The sequence below is a fragment of the Plectropomus leopardus genome, chromosome 20 (assembly GCF_026936395.1).
Source record: "Plectropomus leopardus strain MGB_pleo_1.0 chromosome 20, ASM2693639v1, whole genome shotgun sequence".
Classification (NCBI taxonomy): Eukaryota; Metazoa; Chordata; class Actinopteri; order Perciformes; family Serranidae; genus Plectropomus; species Plectropomus leopardus.
The window spans coordinates 29701842-29719341 of NC_142195.1; the positions used below are offsets into that span (position 1 = coordinate 29701842).

Consider the following 17500-nt stretch of genomic DNA (forward strand, 5'->3'; position numbering starts at 1 on the left):
GATTTATCAGATAGCTAAGCAGCACACACGCTGCCCGCCTGGACAGAAACACAAAGCGGCAGCAGGAGCCGGAAATGCCAACGCGGGAACCAATGAGCTTCCGCCGAAGTTATCCAAGCAGTCGCAAGAGAACGGGGATCAAGGAGGTGCGACGGCCTGCCAACAAAATAAAATCCCGACCAAAATCTCTGGCTCTGATTCAACGCTGTCATCACTTCAAAACCTGCCCGAGAACACCACGAGCCAGGACACTCAGCACCACACGGCTAATTCCAGTGTGGCTCCCGTCCAGAAATCTGCCTCCTCCCCATCAATCCCCCAAAGAGGCGACCAAATCCTCTCAGCTGTTCCCCACAAAGACTCCCAAACACATCCTGTCAAAGAGGGGGAGGCGCTCCCGGACAACTCGTCCAGCTCTGGCTCTGACATGTGCGAGGAAGGCAAAGAAGAGACGAACAAGACCGGCGAGCAGACTTTGTCTCAAAAGACAGGGTTCAAAGTTCAGATGCTGAATCTAGCATGCAAGTACAAAAACACAATGGCCACATCGTCGGGCATCAAACTGGCAGCAGAGGAAAAGGTTCAGGGGACACCCATATCCCGCCGCAAAGCGATGATGAACCGGGAGAAGAGGTTCACCTTCGTGTTGGCCGTCGTGATGGGAGTGTTTGTGATCTGCTGGTTCCCTTTCTTCTTCTCGTACTCGCTTCAGGCGGTGTGCCCCAAGACCTGCAGCATCCCCAACCCTTTGTTTAAGTTCTTCTTTTGGATCGGCTACTGCAACTCCTGCCTGAACCCCGTCATTTACACCATCTTCAACAACGACTTCAGGAAGGCCTTCAAGAGGATACTGTGCAGGGACACAAAGGGTACGTTCTTCTAGAAAGCTGTCGGGCAGAAAAGACACTTTATCCGAAACACTTTGTTTCTTTCCGACCCGGATTGACCTTCTCCGGCATTAACGCTCGTACATTAGCAGGAAATTGCGTCTCTTCTCCTTTGTGTGTCGGCTGAGTCACGCCGACAAAGAGGGAGATTTCAGAGAGCCGCAGTCAAGTGGCCGAATCAATTATCTTTAATGTTATTTAAGAATACGGTGTAATTGCATATTCAATTACTCCGAAGACGATGTGATTTGATAATATTTTGAAACGGAAGTTAAGAGCATACAGGGTCTGCGTTCAGTAATTTAAAGTACAAATGGTGTGTTTTTGTGTGTGTGTGTGTGTGTGTGTGTGTGTGCATGGGAGTAGAGGAGGGTTGCCTGAGGGTCTTACTGGAAGAGAACAAATATCACTAAGTGTCCTTTATCGGAGATAAAACGGGCACTCAAGGAACACGAGATCAGGGAAAATGCGAGCATCCTTCCTCTCTGTGCCTCTTTCCCTTGCTGTTTTTCTTGTGTTTCTGAAGCCGTAACGCAGACGCGTACGTTATGACAGATAGAGCTTTTTTATTCCCAAGTGTGTGTGAACTGCTGGGTGTTACACCTCTCTCTGGGACTCTCTCATTAAGGCGATCGCCAGAGGCTTTACCGGGCAGAAAGTGGAGCAGGAGAATCAGCAGAGGCTGCATGAAAGATGGTGGTGAATGTGATACGAGCTGAGCTGTTTGCTTCTCACACTTCTTCCTTTAATCTTTTTCTTTTTTGTCCTCTAAGCTAAAAACGACGCACGGACGGAGTCAGCGCTGGTGTTTTTTGCAGTGGTGGAATGTAACTAAGTACATTTACTCAAGTACTGCACATGAGTACAAATTTGAGGTACTTAACTTGAGTATTTCTGATGTACTCTTTACTGCACTACACTTGGGCAGGTTTCCATTTACCTTCAAAATCATGCAAATTTGGGGCGCCCGGTGGCTCACTTTGTAGAGCAGGCGCCCCACGTACAGAGGTTGTGTCCTCGCTGCAGCAGCCATGGGATCGAGTCCGGCCCCGGCCCTTTGCTGCATGTCTTCTCCCTTCTCTTTCACCCTTTTACGCTATGTCTGTCCTATAAAATAATATGCAATAAAAGCCCTAAAAATATCTTTTTTAAAAAAAGCACAAAATTAAATTTAAAAAATGGTAAGACGTCAATTTTGAAAAAAACTCCCATTTATCGCATTTTTTTTTTTTTTTTGCGCTTTCCAGAGTTAGAATTTCAGCCAGATTTGGCAAAACTATCATGATTATTTTGGTCAATACTGAAATCACAATTATTTACCACGATTACTCATTGACTTTGTAAACAACAGCGGCGTATCATGCAGACGCAACAGGTTCTGTCTGGCTGCGTTCTCAGCTGACTCCACCCGTTTGCATATCTTGCTGCTGCGAAAGGTGCAGTCACGCCTTCCTGCAGCATATAACAACACTGCAAACGGTTCTGTCCAGCTGCACTCTCAGCTGACACCCATATATCATACAGCATATCATATCGTACCATACAGCTGCAAAAGCTGGCTTTTAGTGTCGGGATCTTACGCCATAATCACTGCAGACGCAGTGGTATTTGATGACTTTGGATTGAGAACAGGCTGGTAAAACACATTGTTTTTACATTTATTTCCTTGAGCAAGAAAAATACATCATTAGGTTTAGAAAACAACATTATGACTTGGCTCAAAATTCAGCTGGCTCCTGTGTGAAAGTCTGGGGTTTGTTGGACCAGTCCACCACCCCTCCCGCCCTATAGGGACTGTTCAGCTCCTCATATTGTTTTTTAACTGTCAGAATTGAATCTGACACCGTCTGGCCATGTATCATGCCACTGTAAAAGGTGCCATTTTAACCAAAACGGACACCACTCGGCTGCATATCATGCCACTGCAAAAGGTATACACTGACACTGCCAGGTGGCGTGTCATACTGCCGCGAGATGAGCCATCCAGCCACATATCATACCGCCACAAAAGGTGCCATCTGGCCACATATCACATGCCACATATCTTTGGTTGTGGCTCTAAAACGGCGGTCCTACGTCGCACAGTGAGACAGGTTCAGCCATCGTCACAGTCTGGGATCAAACTCTGACCGTGTCAGAAATTCGGGATGACCGTCTCACTGTGTGACTGCTGTTACGACCTTCGTCTACTGACCGACCAATAGAAATGCTGCATGAAACGACGCAATGATGATGATGCTAGAAATAATAAATAATTTGAGCTCTTATTGCAAAATTGGCCAAGTTGGCCTCTTTTCCCGCCAGGACTGCACCCACATCCTCGCTCCTTTTCTTTCCCGACACACATAAATGCCACAAAAGCGAGGGCTCATTTTGTTTGTCTTCAGTCTGCAGGAGGCTCGAGTCTGATGCTAAATTACTGACCAAACGGCGTTTTTTGGGGTCTTGGAAAGAGGCGGACAGAACAGGAGAACACAAGAAACATTTTACTTCAGTACTTTTACTTCTATACTTTCAGTATTTCATGCTGATAGATACTTTTCCCTAAGTGAGGTTTGGAATGCAGGACTTTTACTTGTAGTATAGTATTTTCACTTTGTGGTATTAGTATTTTTTTCGATTCATATTTCATGAACACGATGGACAGCGTGCTCCCTGCCAAAGCAATACAGACTGTATCTGAACTCTGCGCCGACCTCGACGCTGAGCAGAATCCCTGATGAAGACGCTCCTCCTCCTCCTCCTCCTCCTCCTCCTCCTCCTCACTCTGGACTGATCGGTGTGTGTGTGTGTGTGTGTGTGTGTGTGTGTGTGTGTGTGTGTGTGTGTGTGTGTGTGTGTGTGTGTGTGTGTGTGCGACTGCAGTTGCATGTTTTCCAAAAAAAAAAGCACTTCTTTTATCTTTTTTGAAAAGCCAACAGAAATTTGCCTGACTGAAGCATCCAGCGCTGCGTACACGTGTAAAATATCGCTGGTGTTGGAATCAGCTTTTGTACAGAATATTAACTTCAACATTAAACAGTTTTCTAGCTTCTTGTCTTAAAGTCCAGCTGAAGTTAAACTGCATGTTTTTCCGTCTGCAGCAGCTTTGCTCTGTTCATTATCTCTGCTGTGAGAAACAGGACTGAGGTTTCTGTCTCACACCTGCTGCAAAGAGACTCAAAGCAAAACCGTCTCTGGTAGTTTCAGACTGACGCAGTTGTCAGTTTAATGGCCTCGATGTGTAGGTAGACGATGTTGCTGCGCCCGTGGCTGTGCAGGTCCTGTGATCCGCTGAGGAAATGCTGGAGCCGAGACGAGCTGCAGGGCCTAAAAACTGACCTGTTAATGTCAACATGGGTCACTTCAGATGATTATCGGGTCCTGACGAGGCTGAAGGAATTGCAATTAACTGGAATTAAATGGAGCTGGAGCAACATGGAGGTGAAGCATGCACATAAAAATACATTTTTAAGCGCAAGAAAAGTTTTACTTAAATGTACCAGATTAACCCTTTAAGGCCCGCTGTAATATCACACACACTCGAATTACTCTTTTTTATAACGTGCTATTAAAAATCTGGCTCTTAAAAAAAATTATACATTAATATTATTTTCTACGTTCACTGGGTTTATTGTTTTAACCAACATCTGTCCTAATCATGCGAATGGCCTTGTTTGCAGCTGGTTGTAAATCAGCGGAGGATCTCTTAAAGGCCTCATCAGACCTGAAAGTGTCGCAGACAAATAGTTGGTGAACGAAACTTGTGTTTCAAGTGTTATGTTTTTTAGGTTATTTATTTATTGTCATATGAACAGCAACTACAGAGACGCATTCATGAAAATTTTAGATCTAAGGCTCCCTCTGACACTGGTCATTATATATGTATAAAAGGAAATCATGCAAGTCAATAAATGATACTCTATGATATAAAATAGTGCAAATGTTAAATGTCAGGTTGAATATAACATATAAAATATGAAATATGAATGTAAACAGAGATGTACTGAAGCCAATTTCCACAAATAAATTTGGCATCGTATGTTTCTGTAAATGATGGAAACTTAGTGTTTCAACAATCCTGTGGTTTAAGTGTGGTTAGGTTTAGGCACAAAAAACACTTGGTTATGGTTAGAAAAAGGATCATGTTTTGGATTAAAATACCCAATTTTTTGTACAATTCTGACTTGAAAAAGGGTAATAGATTGCTAAAAAAAAATCTGTCAGAAAACAGCATCAACTTGCTAAAAACACTTATGTTTGATACCTATATTTTTTACATGCTTCCCGCGTTTATCCATCACATCTTTTTAACATAAACAATAACAGCCACAAACTTTTTTTCCACTGTAAAAAGAGAGATTTCGTGATTTCAGCTGGACTTTAACTGCAGAAAAATGACCTCTCAGTGCCGCCGTGTTGTATCTTCTCTCTCTGCTCTCCTGTGCTGTTGTGTCCCAGTGCTTATGCTCTTATTTTGAAATTCTCTGGGGTTCGAATAAAGGACATGGTGAGACGCTGAAATCACTGATGCTTGTTGTTTGGGGGACGGTGGGTGGGATCGAGTGCGGGCACTTACAGAGCCAACAATAATGGAATCAGACAATTTAGCGTCGCTGCTTTCTGTCAGAGTGTTTCAGGGGAATTATCTTTGTCTGCCGCACCGACCTCTGACCAGAATATAAAACACTAAATACTCATCGGAGAAAAAAACAAAAGGTACATTAGGCCTCCTGTCAGCACCATTATTATCACATCAATAATTTAACAAACCACACGTCCTAAATGTATTTGTGATATTAAAGGTGATAATGAACTAATTAGCTGTCAGTGTTTAATACCTGTGAACTGTCAGAGAGACAAAAAGCAGAATGTGTTGTTTACTTCTTTTCTGAAGACACACATGATTTGAATGTAATTAAAGGTGTTAAACTCCTCCAGCGGCGTAATTTATTGTAATTAGGACAGCTATTATCATCGCCCGATGCTCTGTCTGCAGTTATTTTTTAAACTAAAAACATGAGGAAAGGCAGTAAGTAACTTTGTAAGAATTGTTATGTAAATTGTGAGAAATTAGTAGATTTTCAGAATTATTTTTAAAAAAGCTAGGGTAAAATGCATCGGGAGAAAATATATTAATAATGACCATAATTACACATTTATAATTATGTTACAAAATTATCATTTTTAAAGCACTTTTTCCAGGTCATTTTCGTGTTTTTTTCTCTTTTTTTTTTTTTTTTACACTTTTTGAATTAATAATAAGAATAATTTTATTATTATTTGTATTATTATTGACTATTTTATTTTACTTTTTCTTTTTACACCCCCCACCCTTTTTTAAAATTTCTCTTCTTTTTTGGCTACATTTTCGATATTTTAATTGTTTTTATTTTTCATGTAGCTTTTTCTTGTTCTCTGTGTTTTTGAAAGATTTGTTTGAGTTTCAAAGGGTTTACTGAAAAAAAACAGAAATTTTACTTTAGAAACTTTATTGATGTCTATATTTGAAGTTAATGACAAAATATTTGTTTTCTTGTGATGAACTTGTCTCATGATCATAAATGTGAGCTCACTTTCATAGCAGATATTAACCCCCTATTAATAAATATCATTAATATTATTATTATTACAAATTGTCAGGTTATTTTCTTAAAATTTCCCTTGTTTTTCATTTATTTATTTTCTTCAATTTTTTGAGTGATTGAGTGATTTGAGGCCAGTTTTCTCAGGTTTTTAAAGGCTTAAAAACATTTTTTAATCTTTTTTCCTCTCTCACACCACTTTAACTCTAAAGAACCTTAATGTTCAAACATCATAAAGTCTCGGGTGTCGAACGAGCTCACACTGAGACGTTTTGAGATATCCATTTCTGTGGACGTGTGATGACAGCTTCATAGCTCCAAGGTATTATGGGATTGGATTTTTAATGTCTTTTTTATGATGGCATATTAAGGCCGGCGTCGTTTGTCTCCGTCAGTCACGACGTTCATCAATCAGATAATTTCAGCTCTGTGTCACATGTCGCCTCCTGAACATGTTCATGCCAATAAAAAGATGGAAAATCATATTTTATGTTTTCTATGTTTATCAGTTTTAACCCGACTGTTGCTCACAGTTATTTATTTCATAATCACATATATTGACAGTAGGAGTCCGCAGATTATCAGCCTGGCCAGTTATCGGGGCGATATTTGTCATTTTTCGGATTATCTGTATTGGCATTTTATCTTAATGATCTCCGGTAATTAATTAATTCATTAAAAAGTGCAAAGAAAGTATCAGCATGAGAAGAGCTTTTACTTCGTAAAACCTCAGGGAACTATTTTTATTTATTCATTTCTTGTTTAAAATCTCACTGCATTTTATTTTTATTTCATTTTAATTGAAAATTTGACAACTTCATGTTTTTTTAATTTCTTTTATTTTAAAAAGTTATTTAAAAGTTAAAAAAAAAAAGAAAATGTAAAAGTTAGAACAGCAGACCTGTTTTTATTGTGTTTTATTGTTTTGAAATAAAATTATTTTCTTTATTAAAACAAGATTTGCTCTGCAGAAAATCTTTTTCCTAACGAAGAGTCTTGAAGGGGGGGTCGTCAGGGTCGTCCTATATTCAGGTCAATACGGTAATTAACTAATTAATTAAAAAGTATGCCTTTCTGTAAAAACTTTTACATTGTAAAACCGCGGGGAGCTATTTTTATTTTTATCCATTTTTGGTTTAAAATTTCTCTGATTTTTATTATAAAAAAGTTGCTGTACATGATTATATTATTTTATTTTTAAATTATTTTTAAATTATTTATTATTATATTTTATTTTTACTGTACATGCATATCGATTCCAAATATCGGTTAGCGGTCTCATTAACTGCGAATAATCGGTATTGGCCCTGAAAAACCGATATGGATGCAGCCCTGATCACAGGTCAGCGTTGTTTTGCAGGTAACCGAGGCTGCTACATTAAATGTCTTTAACAGCTTCGTGTCCACATGAAGCTCACAGACACAGCTTTGAGGACACTGCGTCCAGCGTGCACGTCTTTCCTGTGGACGCTGGTGCGTCTCTGATGTTTCTGTCAGCGCCTCGGCCTGCACGCCTCATTGTGTCCGCTGTACGTGCACTTTGGTGACACAGACGCGGCCGCTGTACATTATCACATGCGAGGGAACTGGCCGTGACTCGGGAGGCAAAGTGCTGTGAATAATTCAGCCGGATTATATATTGATGCAACTCGGTCATAAAGATTGCAATGCATGTGCGGGGCATTATTTAAAATTGTATAAAGCAAAACATTTTAAACAGCCTCTGGTGTGAATCTCCAGGCTGAGCTGTAATCAGCGAAAGTCAGCTGAGCTCCAAAAAACCTGCGTTTGGACTGTTTGTGTGTGCAGATTTAATAAAAATATGAGATTCATGTAAACATACTGAAGCATAAACGGTCCCAAACATAAGCAGGGAGTGTCGTCACACTTTGAGCACCCAAACAGAAGATGACGAAAGACAAGAAGAAGAAGAGAAGGAGAGAATATTCCAGTTTTATCTCTTTTTGAGATGACGGAGATTCATTTTGTTCAACACGGATAAGTCTGGATGTAGTTTGCATAAAGGCTGGAAACAGCTAGCGTTGCTCTGCCAAACGACAAGAAAAAACACCTTACAGCACCTTTAAAACTCTCCAATTAACCCTTTAAAACCTGGCTCAACATCCATTTTTTGTGCTGCCTCTCAAAAGCTATTTGCCTTTAAAACCTGAACAGCTTGGTTTGATTTCTTTCAGAAACATCAGGAAAAGGCAAGAAATGTCCCACAAATTGCAAGAAATTAAGGAAAAAGGAAAATAAAGAAAATGACCTGAAAATTAGTTTATTAAAAAAAAAAAGGTTCAGAATTCTGCTAGAGAAAAAAAAGTGCAGAAAAATAAAGAATAAATATATTTTTACACAGTGAAATTTCATACTTAGCATTATGTTACAGAAAAAATACACATATTCTCTAAGTTTTCTGCACTGTTTTTGGAGCATTTAACATGTTCTTTGTTACTTTCACATAAGTTTCTTTTTCTTAACTTTTCACCAATTCCTTAAAACTCCTCAAACATACGTAGAAACATGCCTGCTGTGATTGGCCCCCGGCCTCTTTTCATTTTGCAGAAGTGGCCCCGGAGCAAAGCCAGTTGACTACCGGCTGTACGTGACTTTTTTACACTTTTCTCTGAAAACGATGAGAACGCTGACGGTGGACCAGAACAGGAAAGTCGTGCACAAAAACACCAAAACAAAGAGCTGAAAGACAGTAAAAATGCTCTCTGGAGGTCGAGCGTGAAGCTTCAGATCAGTCTGTCAGTGCAGCAGATTTAATGAATACAGTCATGAATGTGTTAATGCGTCCTCTGCTGCGCCCGTATAAGGGACGACTGTCGTAAACTGCAGGAATATCTTTACAGTATAGATCATTTTTATTGAAGCTTTTATTCTCTGCCAGCAGTGAGAATCTTTCACCGCCTCAGAATAAATCCTCTGTAAATTATTAATCATGTTACAGTAGCTGCGTGACTGCAAGTCGTGTCAGTAAATCACAGTCACCTCCGAGTAACCTGGCACTCACAGCTACACCACGTTAGCCCGTCCTCCTCCTCCTCCTCCTCCTCCTCAGCTGCCTCCTGCTGACACCCGTCACTTATCTTGAGGAGCTGTCTGCAGCGGGAGCCGTCGCCCGAGGCAGAGGCAGCCGCCGTGAAAACACCACGGGGCAGCGGAGAGGCAGAAAAACAAGAGGAGAGGCCAACGGTCGCAGCGTTTCATTGTTAGTGCAGAGGCTTTTTCCTGCTGCACCTCGACCGCGACCGCACGAGGAAGACACCTCGACCACGGCCGCACAAGGAAGAGGCAGAGACATCGGCGAGGAGTCAGGCAGAAGAAATCAGGCACAGTGAGCCGGTTTATGAGCTCCACCTGCCCCTCTGACGCCACACTGAGACGTCTTCAGCCCCCCAAAATACTCTAAACAGTCACTAAAGCAAGGACACTCAGCTCGCCTACACACGTACTGACGTTTACAGGATTTTAGGACATTTCTCAGATATTAGGACATTTGTAGGATCTAGGATGTTCCTAGGATTCTAGGAAATTTCTCGGATTTCAACGACATTTCCATGATTTTAGGACATTTCTCTGATTTTAGGACATTCATCAGATTTTAGGACATTTCTAGGATTTTAGGACATTTCTCTGATTTTAGGACATTTCTAGGATTTTAGGACATTTCTAGAATTTTAGGACATTTCTCTGATTTTAGGACATTTCTAGGATTTTAGGACATTTCTCTGATTTTAGGATATTTATAGGATTTTAGAATGTTTCTAGTAGTTTAAGATATATCAAGAACTTTGGGACATTTATGGGACCAAGGATGTTACTAGGATTTTAGGGACATTTTATGACATGTCTAGGATATTAGGTTTCTTGGAATTTTAGGACATTTTTTGGATTTTAGAACATTTATAGGATTTTAAGACTTCTCAGACTTTGGGATATTTCTGTAGGACTTTTGGACGTTTTTTAAAAAATTTCTAGAATTTTAGGAAATTCCTAGGATTTTAGGATGTGTCCCGAATTTTATGACATGTCGCAGATTTTGGGACATTATAGTGTCTAGGATGTTCCCAGGACTTTAGGGATGTTTTTCAGATTTTAGCGACCATCGAGGGAGAGAGGCCTACAGCGCTCCACACCGACGAGCTGCTCTGAGTTTGGGACTCGTCTTGTTTACAGTCCATCTTGAATAATGAGTCTCGTCCTCTCGAGATAGGAATTTAAATTTGTGTTTCAGTTTGATGTTTAACCACAGAAAACTCCGCAGCAGCTCATTAAACTTCCAGGTTTGCGGCGTTTTACTCTGTTTGATCCGGCTAACTTCATCAGTTCTGCTCCTCGGGACAGATGGCCCGCAGGAAGCCGAGCGAGCGCCCATGACAACCACTCAAGTTGAAAAACTGCCAAACAACCAGAAAAAACCTCCAGAGAAATGTGTAAGCGGAGCGTGATTCTGTGACCCCGGAGAAGCGCAGAGTCAGCAGAAAGCAGCTCGACTCCCCACGCGGCAGCATAAATGCATGAGTAACAGCTGTAACCCTGAGCGCCGCCGCTCATGTAAATACCCACATCCCCGAAATCAATTAGGTGCTGCTGAACGGCCCTCCAGCTCGTCCTGAAGGCACACACTCCAACACACACTTCAAACACTCACCTGCCGCTCCCTGTTACTCTGCCGCGCTGAAAATACTCTGTAGAGCATCTGTTATTTAACGCTGCAGCCGAGGAGACGGAGAGCTTCGTGAATATGGAGACAGATTTAGTTCATGACGAGTTCTCATAAAGATAAAGTCTATAAAAACACTCAGAAGAAACATTCAAAATGTGAAAAATGATCAAATTCTCGTTTTCTGAGCATATCAAACAAAAACTGCAGCAAATATCATCTTTATATTTTCAAATCATTACTGTCACTGATGGAGCAAACCTACAGATGCCCCAAATCTCAGAAAAATATAAGTAATAAATACTTCATCAGCTTTACAAATGTACAAGAACAATTATAAGTGCTGTCAGTGTGAACGTGTTAACCCTTCGAAATCTCGACATTTCTTTTTTTGTGCTGCGTTTTGACGCCTTATTAAAACTTATGAACTCTAAACAAGTTTATTTGCTTCCTTTTGAAAGTATTGAAAAAAAGCAATGTCCCACAAATGCTAGAAATTAGTAGATTTGAGCAATTATTTTTAAAGCTAGAAAAACAAGTCCAAAATCTATATTCATAACTATTATAAATATATATTTTAACTTATTTTACAAATTATTATTATTATAATTATTATTATTATTATGCACTTTTTGGGGTCATTTAAATTTTTATTTTAAAAAAGTATTTTTAAATATTTTTTTTAATTTTTGGGACATTTTTAATTGCCATTTGGGAAAAAGAAATGTACTCAGGTTTCACAGGGTTAATCATGATGTGATTATCGTCTGTACAGAGCACTTTTTTTTTTTTTTTACAGTAGGCAATCCCGGCCAACAGTCCTAAGTGTTTCTTTAAAAGATATTGCAGCTTTAAAAAGGATTGAAAATGACAAAGTGTGTGTGTGTGTGTGTGTGTGTGTGTGTGTGTGTGTGTGTGTGTGTGTGTGTTTTCCTCCGCTCTCATGCGATTAGTCTCTGCAGAGATGGGCTCTGACATTTAACCATGTCACAGCAGACCCCCGAGCACAACAGCTACTTTCTAACAGGATAACATCCTTATTGGTGATTAGATTATAACACACACACACACACACACACACACACACACACACACTTCTCTCCTCCTGTTTGGTGCTTCTCTTTTCTCACAGTCATCCTTACATTCAACTAAAAGATCTGACAGTATTAAATTCAAATGTTGCAGCAGCACAGAGAGGCTGAGAGATTAAACATGAATTTGAATTAAATAAATAAAAATTAAACAAGAAATTTTAAATAATAAAAGAAAGAAAACAAACAAGAAAATTACCCTCCCACACACAAAAAAAATCTGAATTTAAAAAAAATATGTATACCTTTTCTCTGTAAAGTATTTTTTAAAAGAATTAAATTAATTATGCATGTATTTTTCTGGAGTCTTTAAATTTACCTCCTCTTTGGAGCTAGTTTTCAGGTCATTATCTTTTCACCTTTTATTCATTTCTTGCAGCTTGCAGGACATTTCTTGCCAAGTTGCTACTTGCCTTTTTTTACTTATGTTTTCGAAAGAAATCAAACCAATTTGCTTTGGTTTCAAGGGTTAAATGGACAAAGACAGTTGTGCTGTCATGGTAGATTAAGTGTGTAACATTTAAGAATTTTATCTTAAAAAACTGATTTTTTGGCAGCATTTTGAATTCTGCACTCATGTAAACTGTTGAACTGTTGCAGTCTGTGGGAAAATTACATCTTTAAACATCAGTTTTTCACTCATGGATCAAATCAATCTTTGTAAAAACTAACGATCAACATCTCTGCTGTCTGCATGAAGTCTGCAGATTATCAGTTTAGTCTTGATGAGTGAATTTTTGGCAGCAGTTTGAAATCTGCCTCTCCATGCACAGACAGCTGATATCCTGCCCCCTGCTGGTCGGCTCTGTCAGTGTGAAGCCTCTCTGGTTTCTCTCTCGGAGCTCACTGTGATACTGACTTGGTGTCTGAGGTTGTGAGTTTAATTCTCGTGATGCAGAATAAACATTTTAATGCCACATTGTTCATTGTCTTCTGATACTTCTGCTGCTAAAAATGCCCGGCTCGACCCAAAACTGCACAGCAGCTATTATTTAACTTTTGGTGCTTACTGTGTGTTTCTCAAACTGTTGAATTATTCCATAAATCTGCTGCACATCAGAGAGCGGTCACTCTGTGTGACTCAGATTTTGGGACTGTGGGCAAAGAAAGTCACTTTTAGTTTTTGTGGTTCAGGTTTGAGGAGCTGCTGACAGAAAGTGGAGTACGTCTGCCTCCATCACTCCCTCCTCTCCGCCTCCTCGCGGCTCTCACATGTGACATCCGTCTCTGACCGTTTTAAAATCCAATCCTCCGACCACGGAAAACAATTTTCTCCCCCTCGCCTTCAGCTGCGGCTCTCCTCTCTGCAGCGAGCGTTTTATTATCCACTCTGAGCAGAAGCTGATCACATCTAAAGGGTGCTTCTCCTCGCCGCCGATGTCTTCTTATCCTGCCTCCCATCATGCTCTCCTCCTCCTCCAGGTCACGCCGCGTGACCTCCTGCCTCCGCCTCGGCTACAGTTAGACTGCTGGAGAAAATAGTGGCCTCTGTCTGCAGCTTTCAGAGTCTCCAGAGCTCACGAATGTGCCGCCAGCGAGCAGCGCTGCCAACATGTGTCACACAAGAGCTTTTTGAGGCCGAAAGCAGTCTGGCTGGAGGCAGCGCGCTGTGATTTTCACGCTGCTTTCTGTCTTCAGCCTTCAGACTCTGTGAACGAACAGTTTTTGTTTTTTTTTTTACTCCTGGCTCAGAAAACATCATGTGTCACAGTCTGTGTTTATCAAAGTTTTGGACTGAAATAAAAGATAAAGCTCAAAAACGTAAAGAGAGACGATGTACGTTTTTAAGGAAGAAATAAGACATTGTTTGTATTCATGAAAATTTTTGCTGATTTGATCACACTCTGGGGAATTTACTGCTGCAGCCTTATTTGGTCAGGTATGACCAGGAGTTTAAGCCTTTGAAAGCAGAACAAATTGGCTTTTTTTCTTTAAAAACACATGGGAAGTATACAATGTGCAACTTAAATGAAACTGACCCCAAAAATAAGAAAGACAATTTTAAGAAGTACAAGAAAATTTCCTGATAAAGACAAAAAAAATACACACATAAAATAAAAAAGTGCCTAAAAGATACAAGAAAGAAAAAAGAAAAAGAGGACAAAAAAGAAAAACAAAAGACCAGAAAAAAGTGCCAAAAAAATCTGTAACATGAATTTAAATATGTATTTGTGATCATAGTAATTTTCGCTTTCTGGACATTTTTTCCTAACTTTTTGAAAATAATTTTCTAAATCTTCTTTCTAATCTGAACAACACAGCATTAAAATGTTCATTCTGCATCACGAGACTTAAACTCACAACCTCAGACACCAAGTCAGTATCACAGTGAGCGACAAGAGAGAAACCAGAGAGGCTTCACACTGACAGAGCCGACCAGCAGGGGGCAGGATATCAGCTGTCTGTGCATGGAGAGGCAGATTTCAAACTGCTGCCAAAAATTCACTCATCAAGACTAAACTGATAATCTGCAGACTTCATGCAGACAGCAGAGATGTTGATCGTTAGTTTTTACAAAGATTGATTTGATCCATGAGTGAAAAACTGATGTTTAAAGATGTAATTTTCCCACAGACTGCAACAGTTCAACAGTTTATATGAGAGCAGAATTCAAAATGCTGCCAAAAAAATCTGTTTTTCAGATAAAACTCCTAAATGTTACACACTTAATCTACCATGACAACAAATTTTTATCATTTTTTTCATGAACCTTGAAGATTTCTTCAGCAATAATTTGCAAGTATATGTTTATAGCCAAACATTTGGATGCACTTTGGGCTCAAATTCTGCAAAAATAAAAAATCTGATGGTTTGTGTCGGACAGTCTGAAGACGCCCTTTAGAGAGTTTGGTGTTATTTCAGCAAAAAATATGGAAGGAGATTTAGAACTGAAGAATAATTGAAACTTCAATTTAATAAACTAAAGGTTTGAGTTTCTTATATTTAAAAATCTAAATATTGACTTTATTATCATCAGAGAAGTCGCACATCACTCAGTCATCACTAGATTGTGTTTTATTGATATTTTGAAAAGATCGCTTCAGTTTTGCAGTAATCGAAATTCCTCTGGTGTCAGTACTCAGTACGCTGACCACCATCACTGTAGGTAACACACTGACTATAGATCCAACTCTCTCCAAAACATCCAAACTTTCCCTTTAATGTCCTTTAAACAAATGATTCTGCAGAAGAAACTCGTCCAACATTTACTCATCTCCAATCTGGACTGTTACCGTCCCCGTCTGACCGTCCGGAGACAAACTGCCGCCGAGACGTTTGAGCTCACACAGAAACAGTTTGGTCTCTGCTCATCTGTCAGCAGCAGCTTGAGTTACGCTCAGACGTCTGTCAGGTGTTTGTGTGTGCAGCTTCATACCTGCGCGACATGTTTCAGCGGCTGGCTCTGAGCCTGGACCAAAACACCACTGCATTTTTTCACTCCATCAGTCTTGTTTCTGCTCGCGCTCGCGGCCCGCTTTATGGAAAACATCTCAGGAAATATTGGATTCATTACCGTGAAATGTGGTTCATCATTCATGCTTCCCCTAATAACTTAACTAACTCCTCTGACTTTTTTATCTTTCATGTGTCCAACGCTTTGATTTATGAGCAAATACCTGCAGAACTGATGACATCCACAGACCAAAACCAGAGGCATTACAACACGTGCTTCAAATCATGTTAGCATCCTCGCTGTGAGCATGTAACATACTGATGAGTGTTTGTCTGTGAAGACTCACACAGCTACGATGGCAGATTGAGGCCACAGTAGATCAAAATTTAAATTAAGAAAACATTAAGGGCAATATATTAACAAAAAAAACTCCAAATTTACAAGACTGTCACAAAATTGCATGAAAAATGTTAGATATTGTCTGTATATATAAAGACACAAATCTGTGAGAAAAAAACACCAATCTACAGATGATAATTTATAAGAGAGGAAAACCCAAATAAAATAGTTACAGAGCAACTCGGCAACAAATGTCCTGCAAATTGCAAGAAATTAGTAAAAAAAAAATTTTTTAAAAAGCTAGAGAGAAATGTCAAGAGATTATCATAATTCTGTATTTAAAAAAATGTTTCGGAGAATTGTTATAATTTTATGAGCACTTTTCTTTAAGGTAATTTCATTTCCAGATGATTTTACAAGATTTTGCAATTGCAAAAAATTAGTAGGTTTAGAATTTTTTTTAAAAAAAGCTAGAGAAAAAAGTCAAGAGAACTATACATTTATAATTGTCATACTTATGTATTTCAAAAATATTGTGCAGAATTGTTATCATTTTTCCGCAGGTTTTTTTTTGGCTAATTGCCTTGTTTTTTGGGCTTTTTTTCATTTGATTTGTTCATTGTTTTTTGCTAATTATCAGGTGATTTTCTTTTCTTTCTTTTCCTTTTCTTTTTTCTTGTTTACAGTTTTTTTAATTTAAGAAATGAAGCCATTTTTTTTCAAGTTCCAAAAGATCAAAAGGAACATTTAAAAGATGGCACTTCATATGAAAAATATTTCTGCCCCCTGATATGGATTTCTAAAAGTAATTTAAATGTTAATTATATTTATCGGATGCAGGTTATTAATTTATTTATCAGTGAGGCGGTGAGGTCTGAGAGCTGCGTCAGCTTCAGGATCAACATGTGGAGAATATAAAGAAGTCTGAGGAACAACAGAGATAATCGACCCAAATACTGCAAATACACTAAAGTATACACACACACACACACACACACACACACACACACACACACACACACACTGCGGCAAACTAAAAGCAAAGCTGGAAAAACATGAAATGATGACAGCCATTAATTTGAGATTACTGCACAGAGCAGACAGAAGTCGTCCATTAAGGTTAGCCAACACGAGGACGGAAATGAAAGCGGTTGCGGATTTTATCAGCCACACTGAGATCTGTCATGATGCACAACAAACGGTTCATTCCCGCGCAGCACTGCAGATAAACATGAAACACATGAGAAACCCGACTGCAGCTCCTCGTCTAATGTGTTTGGAGGTTATTATTACCGCACACGCGTGGCGATTTTTCTCACACTCCTGAAATCTTTTTTTTTCCATGTAAAAAAATAAATAAACCACAAAGTAAAAAACATTAACTTCAGCTGCTTCCATTAGCTGGAGAGGAGGAGGTGAGGCGGGCGGAGGGAGGGAGGGAGGGAGGAGAGAGGTGAAACATGGGGGAGTCAGCTGTGAAAAATGACTGAAAATTGGACGGAAAATGAGAGGATGAAAGGTGGGCGGCGCAGTGTGGATTTAACAGGACG

General features: G+C 39.6%; 1 protein-coding gene and 1 long non-coding RNA gene across 3 annotated transcripts in view; one reads left to right on the forward strand and one right to left on the reverse strand.

Moving 5' to 3' along the window:
- Positions 1-5390, forward strand: part of LOC121959946 (alpha-2B adrenergic receptor) — an 11019-nt gene extending 5629 nt beyond the window's left edge. The window contains exon 2 of the mRNA XM_042509502.2: positions 1-5390. This exon is cut by the window's left edge and continues 788 nt beyond it. Coding sequence (XP_042365436.1) covers positions 1-883 — 883 coding nt within the window. The 3' untranslated portion in view covers positions 884-5390.
- The window catches only part of LOC148186243 (uncharacterized), a 67612-nt gene that overhangs the window by 11492 nt on the left and 38620 nt on the right, over positions 1-17500 (reverse strand). The window lies entirely within an intron of this gene.